The sequence below is a fragment of the Pelobates fuscus genome, chromosome 2, assembly GCF_036172605.1.
Source record: "Pelobates fuscus isolate aPelFus1 chromosome 2, aPelFus1.pri, whole genome shotgun sequence".
Classification (NCBI taxonomy): Eukaryota; Metazoa; Chordata; class Amphibia; order Anura; family Pelobatidae; genus Pelobates; species Pelobates fuscus.
Window position 1 is genome coordinate 112435709 of NC_086318.1, and position 21442 is coordinate 112457150.

General features: G+C 44.5%; 1 protein-coding gene across 1 annotated transcript in view; it reads right to left on the reverse strand.

Moving 5' to 3' along the window:
• Positions 1-21442, reverse strand: part of VEPH1 (ventricular zone expressed PH domain containing 1) — a 446092-nt gene that overhangs the window by 289859 nt on the left and 134791 nt on the right. The window contains exon 6 of the mRNA XM_063442580.1: positions 20971-21180. Within this exon, the coding sequence (XP_063298650.1) occupies positions 20971-21180 (210 nt within the window). The remainder of the gene's footprint in view (positions 1-20970; positions 21181-21442) is intronic.

Below are 21442 nucleotides of genomic sequence, written 5' to 3' on the forward strand. Positions count from 1 at the left end.
GTGTGGGTGCTGTGTGTGTGGGTGCTGTATGTGTGTGGGTGCTGTATGTGTGTGGGTGCTGTATGTGTGTGGGTGCTGTATGTGTGTGTGTGTGCGCTGTATGTGTGTAGGTGCTGTATGTGTGTAGGTGCTGTATGTGTGTGTGTGCTGTATGTGTGAAAGTGCTGTATGTGTGTAGGTCCTGTGTGTGTGGGTGTGTGTGCTGTATGTGTGTGGGTGATTGTGGGGGGTGGAGGTGGGGGTACATGACTCAATATCCCCCCTCCCTTCTTACCTTATGTAGGTAGGGGGGATTCTTGTTCCTGCTGCCTTCCCTGGTGGTCCAGTGGAGGTGAGGTGCCGTTTAGTTAATATCCCCCCTCCCTTGTTACCTTATGTAGGGAGGGGGGACCATGCTACCGCCATCCCTGGTGGTCCAGTGGAGAGTGAACTCTACCCTGCGGGGCTAGAGTTCACTCTCGCGAGATTTGAGCGTTGCTGCGGCAACCGTCAGGTCTCACGAGAGGAACCCGGCGGAGCTGCAGGTTGAGCTCCCCGGGTCCTCTCCTGCCTCCCTCCCTGCCTGTGGGTCGGTGGGGAGGGAGGCTGAGAGCAGAGCCGGCGCTTGGATAGCGCCGGCTCTGCATGAGCCGACAGGGGAGATCCTGAGATCTCCCCTGCCGGTCTCAATACATAGGCGTGCCACGGGGATTAGGGTGTGCCCAGGCACACCCGGCACACCCCGTGCGCACGCCTATGGACCCGGTCCATATATGTGTATTGTTCGACCTTGTCATTATAGAACCTTAATATGTCAGGCAGGAGAAATTTATTTTTAAGGAAATGGATTATCAGTCCATCAGTTCATAAGGAGGAGGAGGCAAAACCCAACATATCCACTAAGCTGTGAAAACCTTATTAATATAGCACCTAAAATTACTTTAGAAGTTGAAAAAAGTAATTCACTCATTAATATTGGTGAAAAATATATAATTAGGTTAGGGGCATACAAACTAACCGAAACACATCCAATATAATAGATATGCCTTCCCTGTCAATAATATGGGAGTGTGTTCTTCTTAAACTTGAAGCCACTAATTCTGAAAATGTACATCCTGCATTTTATCCAGATCAGTCACAAAATGTTCCAGAAGTTGTTTGACATTCATTTGCATATCCTTAACATGAAAACAGATGTCTACAATGTAAACTCCACTAAATGTTATGTTAAAACATTGCATGCCTAATACATTTACATTTTTGTTTAATTTCTCAGTTATTTTAAAATGGAAACATAGAAATATTATTTCACATTTCGAGTAACTTTAAGGAAATTTAAGGAATTGCTATTTGTTAGTTTTGTCTAACATTGAAGCGAATATTTGCACAATGGAGTCCTTTAATTTTCTTTCCAATGATAACAAACTGTAATCAAGTAGACGCTAGCTACAAATTGTGTCGGCTTTGGAATGGATCACACACAGTGTAATCAAATTAAGAAACAATGTGGAACAATTTGGCTGTGTTTCTATATCCAGTCTAAGATTCTCAGAAGTTTCAATGCTTAATAAAATTGATATATCTCAACGTATTTGATTAATCACTTCTCATAATAAAAGAATGGAAATTCAATGAATCTGCAGCTACTGTCTTTTTCATTTTTTAAGTGTCAAGAAATACATCTGTACTTGCTGAACATATAACACACAAAACTTGAAATCTAACTTCAACAACATTCTGAGTTGCTTTAGTCTAAAGTTTCATTCACAAAAAGTCATTTAATCATTAATAATAATTCATATTACGATATAGGTCATTTATACAGCAACATGAGAAAATTCGTTTTTTTTCCTACAATTTTAGGAACTAAACAGTGTAGTTATATGTATGTTTATTAATTTGCTTTTTAGAAAATATCACACCATTTAATTGTAGTGGGTAGGGGTAGAAAAATGGGTTGCTAGAAAAGTATTCACTGAGAGCTTAGTGGGTTATTTTTGACTGTTGCAAGAGAGGAATGAGGGTGCAGGGAGGGAAAGCTGATAACAGTTTAATTGATACGCTTTCCTGAAGAAGTGAGTTTTCAATGATTTTTTGAAGGAATGGAGACTGGTTGAAAGTCTAATGGAGAAGGGAAGAGAGTTCTTCAGGAATGGTGCAGCCCTGGAGAAGTCTTGATATAATGGGAACTAGTGCTTCTGGTTCATTCTACGTCGCCTGCAGTAGCAAGTTCAGTGAACCTATACTTGTGGTTGGTTAAGAAAGGAAATATTGCAACACAAAATATGTGAGTATAGGCTTAAGGTACGGGCTTCATATATACTCAGTGAGTTACTGCTAGACCTGTGCATTCGATTTCAAATGAATTGCGATTCATCTGAATTTGTGGGTGATTGGCGATCCATCCGAAATCAATATCTTCTAAGCTATATAGGAACGAAACATTTGTGATTCATAGTTTCGTCCAGTGATGCCCCCCCCCCAAAAAAATTATAAATGATTGATGGAAATAGAGATGATTGATGGTTATGGGACAGTCACTAAATGGTAATTTTATTTACATACCAAGTGAGGAGTGACCAACAGAGGGAAACAAGGGAGAGCATTGAAACAAAATGTGTATCAACTCGGAATTTCGTCTGAATCTCTGAATGTGTATCAACTCTGAATGTCGTCTTTGCTCAGAAATGTGTTAGACTTGAGAAACGGAGGTTCTCTTGAAAGCTTGTCATTACAAAATTATGTTACTCAAATAAAAAAGGTATTACAAGATATGAATTTTATCTGTTTTTTGCATCTGGACTAATACGGCTACAATCTCTACTCTCTCTCTATATATATACATAAATATCATTTGTTTTACTGCCTTTCCCCTTAAACATCTATTGATTGTTTCTTCTCACTTGATCTGTGAACCAAATGGTGCAAAAATGTGAACTACAAAATATATACATTATATTCATCATTTTCAATACTCTGGCAATTTTCACACCATTTTGGTTTATTCAAATTGTTTTTCCTGAAATGATTACATGGGAAAAATTCATCAAAATTGAAATCCCACCTTGACAAATCCCGAATCACCCGATTGACGAATTGAGGACTTGATTTGTAGGAACCAAATGTTTTCTAGTCTAATTACTACACATAGGCTAAACGTTCACTCATCAATAATGTCTGTCCATTCTTGGTGACTGCGTTTTACACTCTGTTTTTATTTATTTGCAAATTCTCAGGGTCTACATAAGATAACCTTTTGACTTAGATCACAAGGTTAAGCTTTGAGATGACAGCTTCCTAATTACCATCTGCCACCCAGCCTCACTTAATTGTCAAGCTTCAGATGATAATTGATATAAACTTTTATGGAGACTTTATCTTGGCAACATGAAGACATCATCTGTTTGGCTTTTATTCTGTATCTGGCATGATGAAAGAATACACGTTTCTTAATGCATTTGGTCAAAATCAACACACTTGTTAAAATATACTTCTAGTAGCCGAAATGAGTTTCATGCAATCTAAACCTGGAGGAAACTGCTTGTTGTGTTTTTGATTAACATTACTGGTTTGTGCAGTGCTATAGTTCTTGAGGATAGCATACTTAGCTGTAGGCTGGTCATCTAAATGACCTCTATTCTTAGTATGCAGTTTAAAAAGAGCCACTACTTTGATTTGACATTTAACTAGAAAGACGTATTTCACATGATTTCACAGATTTGGAAGGACTTGAAGCCAAAGGGAGTTATGCTCCAAATTCCTCTGTTTTGTTTAATTGCTGATGTGGTCAAATACTTAAAGTCTCTATACAGGACCCATTTGTATCTTTAGATAGTTTTTATTCTTTTTTATTTAGAATTTATTGAAAACTTGAATAACACAACATTGAAACAAAACGAGACAGACGTATATGTCAACAAATATATAACAAAGATAGCACTACTATTGTAGCATAAGCTATTAATAGTCAAATATTAAGGAATTGGTAAAATCTAATGAGGATTAACAAACATTTCCTCTAATATTGGTGTGGAATAGGAACACAAGTGATGAATAGTGATGTCCCGAACGGTTCGCTGGCGAATAGTTTCTGGCGAACATAGCATGTTCGCGATCGCCACCGTGGGCGAACACATGCGATGTTCGGTCCGCCCCTATTCTTTATCATTGAGTAATCTTTGACCCTGTACCTCACAGTCAGCAGACACATTCCAGCCAATCAGCAGCACACCCTCCCTAGCAGACCCTCCCACCTACTGGACAGCATCCATTTTAGATTCATTCGGAAGCTGCAACCATTTTATTTTATTTTTTCAATTTATTATTATTATTTTTTTTCAGTGCATATAAATGTTACAAGCAGAAACTCCCCCCAGACACTCTGTATTACTGCAGATACTCCCCCCAGACACTCTGTGTTACTGCAGATACTCCCTCCAGACACTCTGTGTTACTGCAGATACTCCCTCCAGACACTCTGTGTTACTGCAGATACTCCCTCCAGACACCCTGTGTTACTGCAGATACTCCCTCCAGACACTCTGTGTTACTGCAGATACTCCCTCCAGACACTCTGTATTACTGCAGATACTCCCTCCAGACACTCTGTGTTACTGCAGATACTCCCTCCAGACACCCTGTGTTACTGCAGATACTCCCCCCAGACACCCATTGTTACTGCAGATACTCCCTCCAGACACTCTGTGTTACTGCAGATACTCCCTCCAGACACCCTGTGTTACTGCAGATACTCCCTCCAGACACTCTGTGTTACTGCAGATACTCCCTCCAGACACCCTGTGTTACTGCAGATACTCCCTCCAGACACCCTGTGCTACTGCAGATACTCCCTCCAGACACTCTGTATTACTGCAGATACTCCCCCCAGACACTGACACAGAGCAGAATAGGGACTGTTCCCCCTACATAGGGTCACTTGGCAGATATGGATTGACACCTATCCTAAGGATCCCTGATACACACTGACACAGAGCAGAATAGGGACTGTTCCCCCTACATAGGGTCACTTGGCAGATATGGATTGACACCTATCCTAAGGATCCCTAATACACACTGACAGAAAGCAGAATAGGGACTGTTCCTCCTACATAGGGTCACTTGGCAGATATGGATTGACACCTATCCTAAGGATCCCTGATACACACTGACACAGAGCAGAATAGGGACTGTTCCCCCTATATAGGGTCACTTGGCAGATATGGATTGACACCTATCCTAAGGATCCCTGATACACACTGACACAGAGCAGAATAGGGACTGTTCCCCCTACATAGGGTCACTTGGCAGATATGGATTGACACCTGATACACACTGGGGGGGGACCTACTGTCCTCCCCCCACCCCCACCCCTGCGTGGTGGGTGGGGGCCATAAAAATAATGAGGGGGGGGACCTACTGTCCTCCGCCGGCCCCCACCTCTTAGTGGTGGGTGGGGGCCCTAAATAAAAATCCCCCCCCAATCAAAGGTGACTAGGGGTCCCCAAGCCTAGTCACCCACCCCCCCACCTCAAAAAAGTTACCCCCTACCTACCCCCCTCACCCTAAAAAATAGTGAAGGGGGAATAAAATAACTAACCTGTAAAGAAAAATTCAACTCACCATTTGACGTCTTCTTTTTTCTAAAATCTTCTTTTTTCAGCCCCAAAAAAGGCCAAATAAAAAGCCATAAGAACCGACGCAATTTAAAAAAAAAAAAAAAAATCCATCTTCACCCATGGAGGGCTCCACGCATACTGAGCTCTGCAGGGCGGGGGAAGGCTTATAAAGCCTTGCCACGCCCTGCAATTAGGCTAAGAACACTCTAACCAATCAGAGTGCTCTGTGTCATTTTACACAGCGTGGGAAAATTTCAAAGAACTTTCCCACGCTGTGTAAAATGACACAGAGCACTGTGACTGGTGGGCTTGGAATCTAACCAATCAGAGTGCTCTGTGTCATTTTACACAGCGTGGGAAAGTTCTTTGGAATTTTCCCACGCTGTGTAAAATGACAAAGAGCACTCTGATTGGCTTAAACCAGCCAATCAGAGTGTTCTTAGCCTAATTGCAGGGCGTGGCAAGGCTTTATAAGCCTTCCCCCGCCCTGCAGAGCTCAGTCTGCACGTAGCCCTCCATGGGTGAAGATGGATTATTTTTTTTGCGCTCGTTTTTTTTTTGCGTCGGTTCTTATGGCTTTTTATGGCTTTTTTATGGCTTTTTAGTGGCTGAAAAAAGAAGATTTTAGACAAAAGAAGACGTCAAATGGTAAGTTGAATTTTTCTTTACAGGTTAGTTATTTTATTCCCCTTCACTATTTTTTAGGGTGAGGGGGGTAGGTAGGGGGTAACTTTTTGTTTGGGGTGGGGGGGTGGGTGACTAGGGCTTGGGGACCCCTAGTCACCTTTGATTGGGTGGTGAATTTTTGTTTAGGGCCCCCACCCACCACTCAGGGGTGGGGGCTGGGGGGGACAGTAGGTCCCCCCTTATTGTTTTTTTTTAGGGCCCCACCCACCGCTCAGGGGTGGGGGCCAGGGGGGAGGACAGTAGGTGTCCCCCCTCATTATTTTTATGGCCCCCACCCAACGTGCAGGGGTGGGGGCCAGGGGGAGGACAGTAGGTCTCCCCCCTCATTATTTTATGGCCCCCACCCACCGCACAGGGGTGGGGGCGGGGGGAGGACAGTAGGTCCTCCCCCTCATTATATATATGGCCCCCACCCACCGCGCAGGGGTGGGGGCGGGGGGAGGACAGTAGGTCCTCCCCCCATTGTGATTTATGGCCCCCACCCACCGCGCAGGGGTGGGGGCCGGGGGGGAGGACAGTAGGTCCCCCCCCCTCATTATATATATGGCCCCCACCCACCGCGCAGGGGTGGGGGCGGGGGGAGGACAGTAGGTTCTCCCCCATTGTGATTTATGGCCCCCACCCACCGCGCAGGGGTGGGGGCCGGGGGGAGGACAGTAGGTCCTCCCCCCATTGTGATTTATGGCCCCCACCCACCGCGCAGGGGTGGAGCTGGGGGGGAGGACAGTAGGTCCCCCCCTCATTATTTTTATGGCCCCCACCCACCACGCAGGGGTGGGGGCGGGGGGAGGACAGTAGGTCCTCCCCCTCATTATTTTTATGGCCCCCACCCACCGCACAGGGGTGGGGGCGGGGGGAGGACAGTAGGTCCTCCCCCCATTGTGATTTATGGCCCCCACCCACCGCGCAGGGGTGGGGGCCGGGGGGGAGGACAGTAGGTCCCCCCCTCATTATATATATGGCCCCCACCCACCGCGCAGGGGTGGGGGCGGGGGGAGGACAGTAGGTTCTCCCCCCATTGTGATTTATGGCCCCCACCCACCGCGCAGGGGTGGAGCCGGGGGGGAGGACAGTAGGTCCCCCCCTCATTATTTTTATGGCCCCCACCCACCGCGCAGGGGTGGGGGCGGGGGGAGGACAGTAGGTCCTCCCCCCATTGTAATTTATGGCCCCCACCCACCGCCTGCCCATTGAATGAGGGGTGGGGGCTGGGGGGGACAGTAGGTCCCCCCTTATTGTTTTTTTTTAGGGCCCCACCCACCGCTCAGGGGTGGGGGCCAGGGGGGAGGACAGTAGGTGTCCCCCCTCATTATTTTTATGGCCCCCACCCAACGTGCAGGGGTGGGGGCCAGGGGGAGGACAGTAGGTCTCCCCCCTCATTATTTTATGGCCCCCACCCACCGCACAGGGGTGGGGGCGGGGGGAGGACAGTAGGTCCTCCCCCTCATTATATATATGGCCCCCACCCACCGCGCAGGGGTGGGGGCGGGGGGAGGACAGTAGGTCCTCCCCCCATTGTGATTTATGGCCCCCACCCACCGCGCAGGGGTGGGGGCCGGGGGGGAGGACAGTAGGTCCCCCCCCCTCATTATATATATGGCCCCCACCCACCGCGCAGGGGTGGGGGCGGGGGGAGGACAGTAGGTTCTCCCCCATTGTGATTTATGGCCCCCACCCACCGCGCAGGGGTGGGGGCCGGGGGGAGGACAGTAGGTCCTCCCCCCATTGTGATTTATGGCCCCCACCCACCGCGCAGGGGTGGAGCTGGGGGGGAGGACAGTAGGTCCCCCCCTCATTATTTTTATGGCCCCCACCCACCACGCAGGGGTGGGGGCGGGGGGAGGACAGTAGGTCCTCCCCCTCATTATTTTTATGGCCCCCACCCACCGCACAGGGGTGGGGGCGGGGGGAGGACAGTAGGTCCTCCCCCCATTGTGATTTATGGCCCCCACCCACCGCGCAGGGGTGGGGGCCGGGGGGGAGGACAGTAGGTCCCCCCCTCATTATATATATGGCCCCCACCCACCGCGCAGGGGTGGAGCCGGGGGGGAGGACAGTAGGTCCCCCCCTCATTATTTTTATGGCCCCCACCCACCGCGCAGGGGTGGGGGCGGGGGGAGGACAGTAGGTCCTCCCCCCATTGTAATTTATGGCCCCCACCCACCGCCTGCCCATTGAAGTCTATGGCGGTTCGCCCGGTTCGCCGGTTCGCGAACGTTTGCGGAAGTTCGCGTCCGCCGTCCACGAACCGAAAATTTTGTGTTTGCGATATCACTAGTGATGAAGTTGACATTTGGGAGGAATATTGAAGGTGATACATGGAGGGAGATAATGAAGGAGTATAAGGAGATTCTTTAAACTCGATTATTATTCAGTAATCTCCAAAAATATTGCAAAACATTTGCTGGAATTAGGGATATTTGGAGTTATGTGTAATTCACCACTTTTACTGGCTTAGATTATGAAATATGTAGTCTTAGAAATCATTAAATATGGTAAAATGAAATAAATACAGTACGTTGGAAAAACTGCAGAAGGTTGCACTAGTGGTTGGAAATTGTGAATAGGGCCTCCATGAAAAATCTTGGGGTCCCTTACAAAATCGTAGGCCAACCCCCCCACTGCACAGTTAAGTACATATAAACAAGCAGACTCAGGCTGCCACATATAGAAACACCACATATGTGAAACACACTGCTTCACACTGCCACATTTAGATAATCAAATGTATACTATGGATGTGCATGGGGAAAATATGGAAAATTTGGCACTTCGGAACTTCGGCAACTTATTATTGAGTCAAATTACACCCCTTATTTGAGTCAAATTACACAGCGTGGGAAAATTCCAAAGAATTCACCCACGCTGTGAAAAATGAGACAGCGCACTCTGGTTGGATTTCAAGCTGTGACAGGTAAATGTAGAGACTTACCTGTCAGTCTCTTCATTTACCTATAAGAGCACTCTGATTGGAGCCTAATTGCAGGGAGGGGAAAGGCTTTAAAAGGCTTTCCCCGCCATGCGGAGCTCAGTCTGCGCGGTGCCCTCCATTGGTGAAGATGGATTACTTTTTCAGCTTTGGGGTTTTGTTTTTCATCAGATTTATTTTTTTTGGCGCTCATGATTTTTTTTTTTTTTTTTTTAAGTGCAACGGATATTATGGTTTTTTATTTGGCCTTTTTTGGAGCTGAAAAAAGAAGATTTTAGAAAAAGGAAGACATCAAATGGTTAGCCAAGTTTTTTTTTTTTTTTTTTTACAGGTACTTAGTCATTGTTCCCCCCATCACTATTTTTAGGGTGAGGGGGTAGGTAGGGATTTATTAATGTTTTTTTGGGAGGTTTGGGGACCCCTAGTCACCTGGGGGAGTAACATTTTTATTTAGGGCCCCCACCCGCCGCTCAGGGGTGGGGGCTGAGGTGGAGGACAATAGGTCCCCTCCCCATTATTTTACTTTAGGGCACCAACCCGCCGCTCAGGGGTGGGGGCCGGGGGGAGGACAATAGGTCCCCCTTTCTTATTTTACTTTAGGGCCCCCACCCGCCGCTCATGGGTGGGGGCCGTGGAGGAGGACAATAGGCCCCCCCCCTTAATCTTCTTTAGGGCCCCCACCTGCCGCTCAGGTACTTGTTTTTTTTGTTTTTTTTTAACAGTGAGCAACCTCAGGCTGCTCACTGTTTACTAGGCATGCCCCTAGTATAGCGAGTATGGGCAGAATTTACTAATACTAAGTAATTTTTACTTAGTATTAGTAAGTTTGTCTGAAAGACCAATTTAGGTCTTTCAGCCTTTTGGTAGACAGCTCCCTAATACTGTGGGAAACAGTTTTACTGTTTTAAACACTCATATTTGTGTTGAGCGAAGTATCCCGAGTATAACAATACCCCCCATGTACAGGTTTTATGGTGTTTTGGAAAGTTACAGGATCAATATAGGGCTTGCCCAATTCAGTTTGCCATATACAATGGCGTACATACCGCGGTCGCAGGGGTCGCAGCTGCGACCGGGTACCAGGCCTTCTGCCACATTTTGCATATGGAGGGGTCCATCGGGTGGCCCATGCTGTCAGGGCCACCCGATGGATATGGATTGTGAGGGGGCCTGGTCAGCGCTGGGCGCTTTAAGAGCGCGACCAGGCCCCCTGTGATTACATCAGAGCTGGGAGGAAGTGATTCCATGGTCACTCCTCCCAGCATACTGAGAGCCTGCGCGGGAGGGAGGAGGAGGAGGAGGAGGAGGCTGAGGGAGTCAAAGTGGGAACTCTGACTCCCATCAGGCTGAGCCACCACTGGACCCCAGGGAAAGTAACAAAGTAGAAAACATTTTGTGTATATGTGTGTATTTCTCTGTATGTATGTGTGTGTGTCTCTGTATGTGTCTGTGTCTCTGTGTATGTGTGTGTGTGTCTCTGTATGTATGTGTGTCTCTGTATGTGTGTGTGTTTGTCTGTGTCTCTGTATGTGTGTGTGTCTGTGTCTCTCTTGTATGTGTCTGTGTCTGTCTGTATGTGTGTCTGTCTGTATGTGTGTCTGTGTCTCTCTGTATGTGTGTCTGTGTCTCTCTCTATATGTGTCTGTGTCTCTCTGTATGTGTGTGTGTCTCTGTATGTATGTCTCTGCATGTACGTGTGTGTCTCTGTATGTGTGTGTGTCTATGTATGCAGTGGCGTACACACAATCCATGGGGCCGTATGTTTGTGTCTGTGTCTATGTATGTGTGTGTGTCTATGTATGTGTGTGTGCCTGTGTCTCTGTGTGTATGTGTCTGTGTGTATATATGTTTGTGTGTCTGTATCTATGTTGCTGTCGAGGGATGTATGTGTGTGTGTGTGTGTGTGTGTCTGTCTGTGTGTATGTTTGTGTGTGTGTCTGTATGTGTCAGGGGGGCACGGATCGGGGGAGAGAGGGGAGCGCGGATTGGGGGAGAGAGAGAGGGGGTGGGGGGCCCACGGATCAGTTTCAAACCGGGGCCCCATGGATTGTGTGTACGCCACTGGCCATATATATATATAATACGTGTGTGTGTGTGTGTGTGTATATATATATATATATATATACAAAAAATACCAAAACGGCAATCTACAATACAACAATAAAAATAGACATAGGGCAATATTGTTTGCAAAAGTTATGGGTTAATGGATAAGAATGATTTGCACTCACAAACCCAATTTGATTGTAGGCATATCACTCGAATCAATGTAGCGACTTCAGGACTTTGGAACCTCAGTAGCATGCATAGGAAGAATAGAAAATAATAATAGTGCAGAGTATCTCAGTAAAAAATATACATTTTATTTAATATCACACTTACAAAAACGAAGTGTCAAATAGGCACATCAGGTGGAAACACTTTGATCCGAAATCCACAAGAGCAGAACAGCCAAATAAAACAAATAAATACACAATATATAAAAAAAAAAATATATAAGTAGCTAAATACTCTGTACACTAAAAAAGCCCTACGCGTTTCGTTCAGGGTTGAACTTCCTCAGGGGCAAATATCCAGATGCTGTCCTTATGCAAGCATAATATGAAGTGCTAAATTTCTCCTTTTTAAGTTCGTTTTCGGCGCGAAGTAAACAGCCGTGCGCCATACTTCCGGGTTCGGGCTCCGGTGCACTTCCGGTTACGCTTGCGTTGCGTTCCGGAATTAGTAACCAAGCCTCGTTTTGGTTTTCATCAGTAAGGACGGCCAGCCTTGCGTTCCATATGCGTTCCAATGCTCGAAAAACGAGCAGAAAGTCCCCAAAGTAAAAAACCACAATAGATAAACAAATTAGATGATCAAACAAGAAAAAGATATCCCAAAGATAAAATACCAGTATAAAAGAATGGATAGGAATAGACAAACAAACCAAAATGCAATAAAATTAAGTAAATATAATAAATAAAATCACAAAAAACAAACCAAATCAAAATCTACATTTAACCCATTCGGTTTCAAAGTTTTTAACGTGTGTATCCAATACCCCTCTCTCTTCCTTAGAGCCATCATAAGGTCACCACCTCTTTCATTTAGAGTAACTTGTTCTATACCTATACATCTTAAGGTATTAAATTTAAAAGAGGGGCAATTATTACAGTGCACTGGCACTGAGCGCAGGCTCTCAGTATGCTGGGAGGAGGTTCCAAAGTCCTGAAGTCGCTACATTGATTCGAGTGATATGCCTACAATCAAATTGGGTTTGTGAGTGCAAATCATTCTTATCCATTAACCCATAACTTTTGCAAACAATATTGCCCTATGTCTATTTTTATTGTTGTATTGTAGATTGCCGTTTTGGTATTTTTTGTATATATATATATATATATACACACACACACACACACACGTATTATATATATATATGGCCAGTGGCGTACACACAATCCATGGGGCCCCGGTTTGAAACTGATCCGTGGGCCCCCCACCCCCTCTCTCCCCCAATCCGCGCTCCCCTCTCTCCCCCGATCCGTGCCCCCCTGACACATACAGACACACACACAAACATACACACAGACAGACACACACACACACACACACATACATCCCTCGACAGCAACATAGATACAGACACACAAACATATATACACACAGACACATACACACAGAGACACAGGCACACACACATACATAGACACACACACATACATAGACACAGACACAAACATACGGCCCCATGGATTGTGTGTACGCCACTGCATACATAGACACACACACATACAGAGACACACACGTACATGCAGAGACATACATACAGAGACACACACACATACAGAGAGACACAGACACATATAGAGAGAGACACAGACACACATACAGAGAGACACAGACACACATACAGACAGACACACATACAGACAGACACAGACACATACAAGAGAGACACAGACACACACACATACAGAGACACTGTGTGTGTTTTGATCTGCACACAGGTGTATTTGCATTTATCTGTTGTATATATATATATATATATATATATATATACATACACACATATACATGTAATACGTGTGTATATAATATGTGTGTGTGTGTATGTGGATATATATATATATATATATATATATATATATATATGTATAATATATTATAAAATGCTTTAATTATTTGATAATATATATTATATATATAGACTCCTATTGCAGCGATGTAATCACGGTGATCACATGGCCCTGGAGAGCCGGGTGCCTGGAGCTGCTGCAGGGGGACTGCTGGGGTCATGTGTGGCAAAATGCTGTGCAGCCAATTAGCGCCTCCATGCAGACCTAATCTAATACACTGCCCCCTTCCCCCATTCTAATACACTACCCCTCATCTAATACACTGCCTTCAAATCCAATACACTGCCACCTCTGCCCCCAAATCTAATACACTGCCCCCTCCCTCCACTCTTATACACTGCCCCATCCACCAACTCTAATACACTGCCCTCCAATCTAAAACACTGCCCCCCCCCCCATCTAATACACAGCTTCCCCCAATCTGATTCACAGCCTTCTGCGGCCCTGTCCTTCCACTCTAATACACTGCCCCCTCCCCCCAATCTAATACACTACCCCTTGATCTAATACACTGTCCCCCTCCCTCCACTCTAATTGAATACACTGCCCCCTCCCTACACTCTAATACACTGCCCTCCCCAATATAATACACTACCCCTTAGTTGAATACACTGCCCCCCATCCCTCCACTCTAATTGAACACACTGCCCCCACCACTCTAATTGAATACACTGCCCTCCCCCTAATTTAATACCCTGCCCCCCTCCCAACACTCTAATACACTGCTCCCTCCCACCACTTTAATACACTACACTAGGATCTGATACACTTCCTTCCTCCCCCCAGTTTAACACACTGTCCCCCCTCCCACCACTCTTATACACTGCCTTCTCCCTCCCCCAATTTAATACACTGCACCCTTCCTCCCCCAATTGAATACACTGTCCTCCCCCCAGTTTAACACACTGTGACCCTTCCCACTACTCTAATACACTGTCTTCCCCCCAATTTAACACACTGTCTCACTTCACACCACTCTAATACACTGCCGCTCCTCCCCAATTTAACACACTACGCATTAAGGCCCCCCAAACCTCTCTTCCCTTACCTTAAGGCAGGCCAGACGCTCTGCAGACAGCTAGCGAATCTGCATACTGTAGGGCCGGCGCTGCACAGCCGCAAGTTTGACATGCCTGCTCTAAACCATGTCGCTTTACTTTAACTGAGTTGCAGCCACAATGCAATTTGAGTATTTGTCTTTGAATACTTGTCTATCTATTGGAGTGGCCACAAAGTGGAAATACATATATGAAGAAATTAGGAGAACGGTACTGTCCCTGTATGGTATTAGAAAAAATCTCAGAAATAGTAAAAGGAATGGGTCTTTTATTAATAAAGTACTAAACACACGCACTGAAAGTGACACAATCAGTGGTCATCGCTACCTCAGTGCTGGATAACTGAGGCAGAAACAGATGACTAAACCTTAACAATACTAAAGTGAGGAATATATACAGACGGGGAGTGAGGAAAAAACAGGGTATATGTACAAAAGACAAACAACTAGGGCACCAGTCACCGAATAACGGTGAAGTGGATAAGTCCCTAAACCGGTAAACAAGGTGTACTGAGCCGGTAAGTGTAAGCCTGGAGGTAATAGAGTAGCTAATAGTCAGTTATTCGTATTGTAATGCTCCAAACCTCTAGGTCTGAATGAGAGTAGTACACCTAGTGATATAGAAAGCTCAGATTCTCACTAGAGTAGCTAGTATATATACAGAGTATCTAAAGTTACTGGTTTAGTCAGTGGCACAGCAGAGCGTCAGGACGGTGATCTGTATAATTTATAATGATCACTGCAGTGTCTGGATAGGTCCTTACGCAGGGGTGCTGTGTGCACAGTATACTGTGTATAGACCAGGAATAACACAGTAGCATTCAATCGTCAGTTAGCCTGTGTCAGTTCCTTACGCAGGGGTGCTGTGTGCACAGTATACTGTGTATGGACCAGGAATAACACAGTAGCATTCAATCGTCAGTTAGCCTGTGTCAGTCATACGTTTAAATACCTTAGGTCCTGTGTATGGACCGGGAATAACACAGTAACTAGACGTCAGTTAGCCTGTGTTAGTCAACGTTTTAAATGCCTTGGTCCGGTACACTGTGGACAGGATCCACTAGTAGCCAACAAATAAATGGCATTTACAAAGAGGGGGTAGCGCTGTTACTTATCGTCAGTTAACCATGTAAGTACTAATTTAAGTAACAGAGAGAGTAAACAGAAGTGCGTGCCCCTTGTCAATAGGTTAAAATCATTGCGCAGTCTGTTCAAAGCCAGGTAGAGTCACCCTATTCGAGGTGAGGTGTCTCAATAGCACCGTGAAGGAGGCAGTAAGGTCGTGCCCCTTGTATGGCACCCAGTGAGATAGTGAGAGAACCTTGCACTGTGCCTTCAAGGGCACCTATGTCTAAAGAGAAATCTCAAATAACTATCTGTTAGTGGAACAACAAATGCCCTAATCTGTGCCTTCGAGGGCACCTGTCTGTAGTGCTAACGGTGCTAGGCTAAGCGAGAACAAAGTGGCAGTAGGAGTCTTAGACGGCTGTAGTCTATCGATCCAACTCCAATACAGTAGGAAGAAGGAACGTAAGTGTAGTTAAGGTGGCTAGGTATATAGTAGCACACCAAGTGTCAACAGATCACACCAAGTCGGATCAGTGTCAGGAGCCCCGACGCGCGTTTCACCCAACACACAGGCTCATCAGGGGGAACTGACTCCCCGAACGGAGTGAGCTTAAAAAGCCCGCCCCAGGTCCCGATTGGACAGGCCGCCGGCATGACGTCATTGGTAACTTTCAGATAGTACGGTGGCTCGGCATGATCAATAATGGTACAAGGCAAAAGAGATGCCAAGAGAATAATAATCCCGATGGGGGTGCCGAGCTTAATACTACCGTGGTCAATATGAAATCCCAAGTGTGAGTACCTAAAGTAATATAATAATCGGGGAGATGTCCTACCAGGGATGTCAGCCAGCAGTTCGTAATGTGGCATATGTTAAGAGATATAATAATGCTTGTGAGAAAAAGTGGGGTTTAATGCATAATAACAATTAAGATTATGATGTTACGTCGCAGCACCAAGGGGTGCTGAAAAATAGATGGTATAAAAGAGGGTGTATTGTGCTCATCAGTGAATGAATGCTGTGTAGTTGAATTCTTCATTCAATCCTGAAGGGGTCAATGTCTTAAAAAGGTAGATCCATTTGGATTCTTTTTGTAGAAGGATTTTGTTAAAATTTCCTTTCCTTTGATTTGGTGTAAGTCTTTCAATTGCCTGGAATTTTAGGTTTTCTGGTTTTCCTTCATGGAAGTTATTAATGTGTCTGGACACCGGTGTTGGGGTCACAGTATTGTTGATGGAGTTGACGTGTTGGAGAATTCTTCTGCGAAACTGTTGGAAAGTCTTTCCTATGTACTGGGTGCCGCAGACGCATGTAATGATATAAATGATGCGTGTAGTGCTGCAGTTCACCAGTGCATTGGTAGTGATGGTGATATTGGTTTGTGTAGACTGGACGGTTTTTGAAGGTGTGATGTACTGGCATGCCTTGCAGTGGCCACATCTGTAGGTTCCCTTTGTCTTGGATAGCCAGTTATCAGGTGAGGAGGGTGAGGCCAGGTGACTGTGGACAAGGAGATCTTGTAGGTTGGTGGGTCGGCGGGCTGTCAGTGGTGGGTGGTCAGGTAAGCTGTTCCTCAAGGAAGGGTTATGAAGTAAGATAGGCCAGTTGGTCTGTAATATATGCAACATGGTGTTCCAGCCCTGATCGAACGTGGCAATGCATCTGGGTGTTTTAGTTTCCATTTTGGGTTTGGTCATCGTAAGACTCAGATGTCTGTTGATGCCACTGGCCCTTTGGAATGCTTGCTTGAGAACCCGATTGGGGTATCCTAACTCTTTAAATCTGGATCTTAGGAGTTTGCATTCATTATAGAAGGTGGAATCTTCAGAGCAGTTTCTTCTGGCTCGTAGGTATTGGCCGAAAGGTATAGACGCTTTTAATCTGTAGGGGTGGTGGCTCTCCCAATGTAAGAGACTATTAGTCGCAGTGGATTTCCGAAATAATTCGGTTTGGATGGTACCGTCTTCCGTGAGTAAGATTTTTAGGTCAAGGAAGACGAGTTCTCGTTCATCGATTACATGAGTTAGTTTGAGATTGATCTCATTCTCGTTGAGGGTTTTTACAAATTCCTCAAAGATATCAATGGGGCCTGTCCAGAGGAGCAGCACGTCGTCAATATATCTGTGCCAGCTTAGAATAAACCTGTGAAATTGGTCATATTTAGCTGATTTGACGACATGCTGCTCCCACCATCCCAGGAACAAGTTGGCGTATGTTGGCGCGCAAGTTGTCCCCATAGCAGTCCCAGATATTTGCAGATAATACTGCCCATTAAAAATAAAATAGTTATGGGTCAGTATGAATTGGAGGGCTGTGATAAAGAATTTCTTTTGGGAGTCGTTGTATGTAGTGTTCTCCAAGAAGAATTGGCATGCTCTGAGGCCAAAGTGATGGGGTATGTTGGTGTATAGGGCAACCACATCTAGACTGGCTAGCATAGTATAAGGGGGGACTATTTTGTCTTGTAAGAGTTGTAGTGTGGTCTTGGTGTCCCGGAGGTAGGAGGGTAGTGTAAGTACGATTGGATGTAGAATTTTGTCCAAGTATTGGCTCAGACGTTCTGTTAAGCAGTTGTTCCCTGATACTATGGGTCTTCCTGGGGGTGGTCGTATTCCCTTATGTATTTTGGGTAAACAGTAGAAAGTTGCGATTGTGGGATAGTTATGGGGTAGTAAAAATTTGAATTCCTCTGGAGTTATGATCTGAAGTGTCTTGGCTTCAGTTAACAGGGTGTTGAGTTCATTGAGAAACACGGTGGTTGGATCCGAAGGTAGAATTTTGTAGGATAGATTATCATTTAAATGACTCATGCACATGTCTATATAGTCTTGTCTGTTCAATAACACAATATTTCCCCCCTTGTCCGCAGGTTTGATAACAATATTGTCCAATGATTGGAGTTCTTTTAGTGCTCTGCGTTCTAATGAGCTTAAATTGTTTGGAGTTGGGGGGTGATGAGAGGTCGTTTCAAATTGGTTTAGGGACAGTTCCACAAATAGGTCTACATGTGGGGTGTCTTTGAAATTGGGGGTGAAGTAACTAGGTGGTTTGAAGTCAGTGAGAGGTCTGTTGAGATCCTGTTCATCCTGGAGACTGGTTAATATTTTAGATAATTCATAGTCCTTTAGGGAGAGGCCCAAATCGTTAGCAGCCTGTTGGTCTTTTTTAGCGTGCATGATGTTTAGTGCAAGTTTCCTGCCAAATAAGTGTATGTCTTTAGACCAGTTAAATTTGTTACAGGTAGGGGTGGGTACAAAGGAAAGGCCTTTGCTCAGGAGAGAAATGTGATGTGTTTGCAATGTGAAGTCTGACCAGTTGATGATTCTATTGGTCATGTCCTTTGTGTTCGATTCTGTATTTTGTATGCCCAACGTTCCCTGTCCCGGAGTCTCCCCCGTTGTTGGCGGGGAGAGTCCTGCTCTAAAAAAGTCGCCGAGGATGTGGTGGAAGGTGTAATGGGATTGCTGGTTTCAAGAGGAATGTCGAGAAAAGACACGGATTTGTCAGTGCTCCTAAGGATGCTTTTGTTTTGATGGGTTTGAACGCTTGGATCTCTTTTCCTGTCAGAGCTCTTATTATTGCGTCTTGGTCGGCGGGGTTGGTCTTGGTCAGACCAGTCAGTCTCGCCTGAGGATGACCCTCTGTAATTACTGGGTCTCCTGTTGTACTTTCTTTTTTCCCTAAAGATCTCGCCGCTGCTGAAATCTTTAAAATCCCTTTGGAATTTATTGTGTTTTTTTATCTTTAAATGTTGTCTATAATTAGTGATGTTTTGCTGTAATTTGTTTTCCATGGGGACATACAGGTTATCTGACTTAAAGTTTTTTATTGTTGTAATTTAATTTTGTAGTTTCAGGTTAGTTTCGTCAAAGTTGGTAGTTTCTAATTTAATTAAATAGTCCATCAACCGGAACGAACAGTCCAGGAGGATCGTGTTCCATTCCCCAATCTGTTCATCGGTCCGGACTTTGTCTGGCAGGAGAATGTCGGGGCGTAAGCCCCTAGGTACTAGTTTTTGTTGTGAGTACTGTTTTAAGCTGGTTAGCTCCCAGAAGCTCCTGGTTTGTTCTTGATAAAGTTTTTGGATGGCAAAGAAAGAGATATTGATATCATTATTAGTAATGTCCTTGTCTGTGAGAGGGTTGGTAGAAAAGACATTGGTTATCTCATCCTGACCAAAATTGGGATCACCCAATTTTTCCAACAGGTCAGTCATGAGATGTGAGCACGGTCTGGTTATGGGGAAATAGCCGGTAAGTAACGAGCCTAAGAGGATACTAAAGTGTGGGCTCGTATTTCCCAAATGAGGGCCAAAAATAGGTACTGAAACCTTAAGAATAAATGATTCGAGGGGTGGGCCCTGTGGAAGTGTAAGTTAAATCTGAGGGACAGATGAGGGGATAACCCTAAGTAAATTGGTACAAAGAAATTAGGAGAACGGTACTGTCCCTGTATGGTATTAGAAAAAATCTCAGAAATAGTAAAAGGAATGGGTCTTTTATTAATAAAGTACTAAACACACGCACTGAAAGTGACACAATCAGTGGTCATCGCTACCTCAGTGCTGGATAACTGAGGCAGAAACAGATGACTAAACCTTAACAATACTAAAGTGAGGAATATATACAGACGGGGAGTGAGGAAAAAACAGGGTATATGTACAAAAGACAAACAACTAGGGCACCAGTCACCGAATAACGGTGAAGTGGATAAGTCCCTAAACCGGTAAACAAGGTGTACTGAGCCGGTAAGTGTAAGCCTGGAGGTAATAGAGTAGCTAATAGTCAGTTATTATGAACTCACAAGAAATAACTCCGCAGGTTAAGGCAAAGGTCAATGTTTTATGTTTTAATTAAAATTGTTCTCGTTTTTTTTAAGACAAAAAATGCAAAAAATATAATTTTAGAAACCCATTGTACAAGTACAATAGCCACTAATCAACTCACTACATGCAATAAAGTAGGTTACACAATTCAGTTTGTGTGGTTCCATCATTTGAATTACACTTTTGTTCCATAGAAAAAACATAATGTGAAAACTCCAAAGACACAGCTGTATGCAAAAACGTATTGTTTAACAAACACATAGAATAGGTTTCACTGTTTCAGATGGCCAAACTACTACTCTGAAGGTTGCATAACATAATACACTTGGTAGCAGAATTATAACATTCTGTGATTTCCAAATAACTGCCCCAAGGTAGCAGATGTTTTCACTTACTGTGGGAGGTATCCCATCATAAGCAACTGTTCCCTGAAATTGTCTCACCATTTAGACATCATCATGCTTGCTATGTCTGTCATACCCTATATGAACTTTTTTAATCTCTATAAACTCTGACATGGTTATGGGATGTAGCATAAACTGTGATACTAAACGTAATACAAACTGTTACACAATGACAAGAAGTTACTAATCTATGGGGTTATGTCCCCTAACAGTTTGACTCTGTCTGATCCTCTGTGATTTCACAATTGAGGAACTCTTAATAACGCTCATTAGTAATGATTACATACCTCATCAGCATGTCCCACCGCTCCATAAATCTTCACTATCTGTCCAATGAAACATGGGAAACTGTCCCCGAGGTCTTTTAATGTGGAAAGAGAGCCTGCCAGTGAAAGTGGTTCATACGTTGATATTTCTAGGAGAATATTAAGGATGATATCACTGTAACTAGGATCTGATACATATTCCATTAGAACAGGGAGAGTCTCTGTTAGAACCTAAAAGACAAATAATATTGATTGTATAAATATGCCATGTTAAAAAAAAAAAAGCAAGCCATAGACTATGAAATCATACTAAAAACCTTAAACTTGTATACATCAATGAGTTATGGTAAAAGTGCAAGAGGAGTTAAACAGTATTGTTCTACATGTAATTTACTTATTTTTTTATTTTATTTTTTAGTAAAAAGATTGTTGGTCTAATAAAAAGTTGTATCATGCTCATAACTGTATTTTATTTATAAAATGTGAGCTTGTT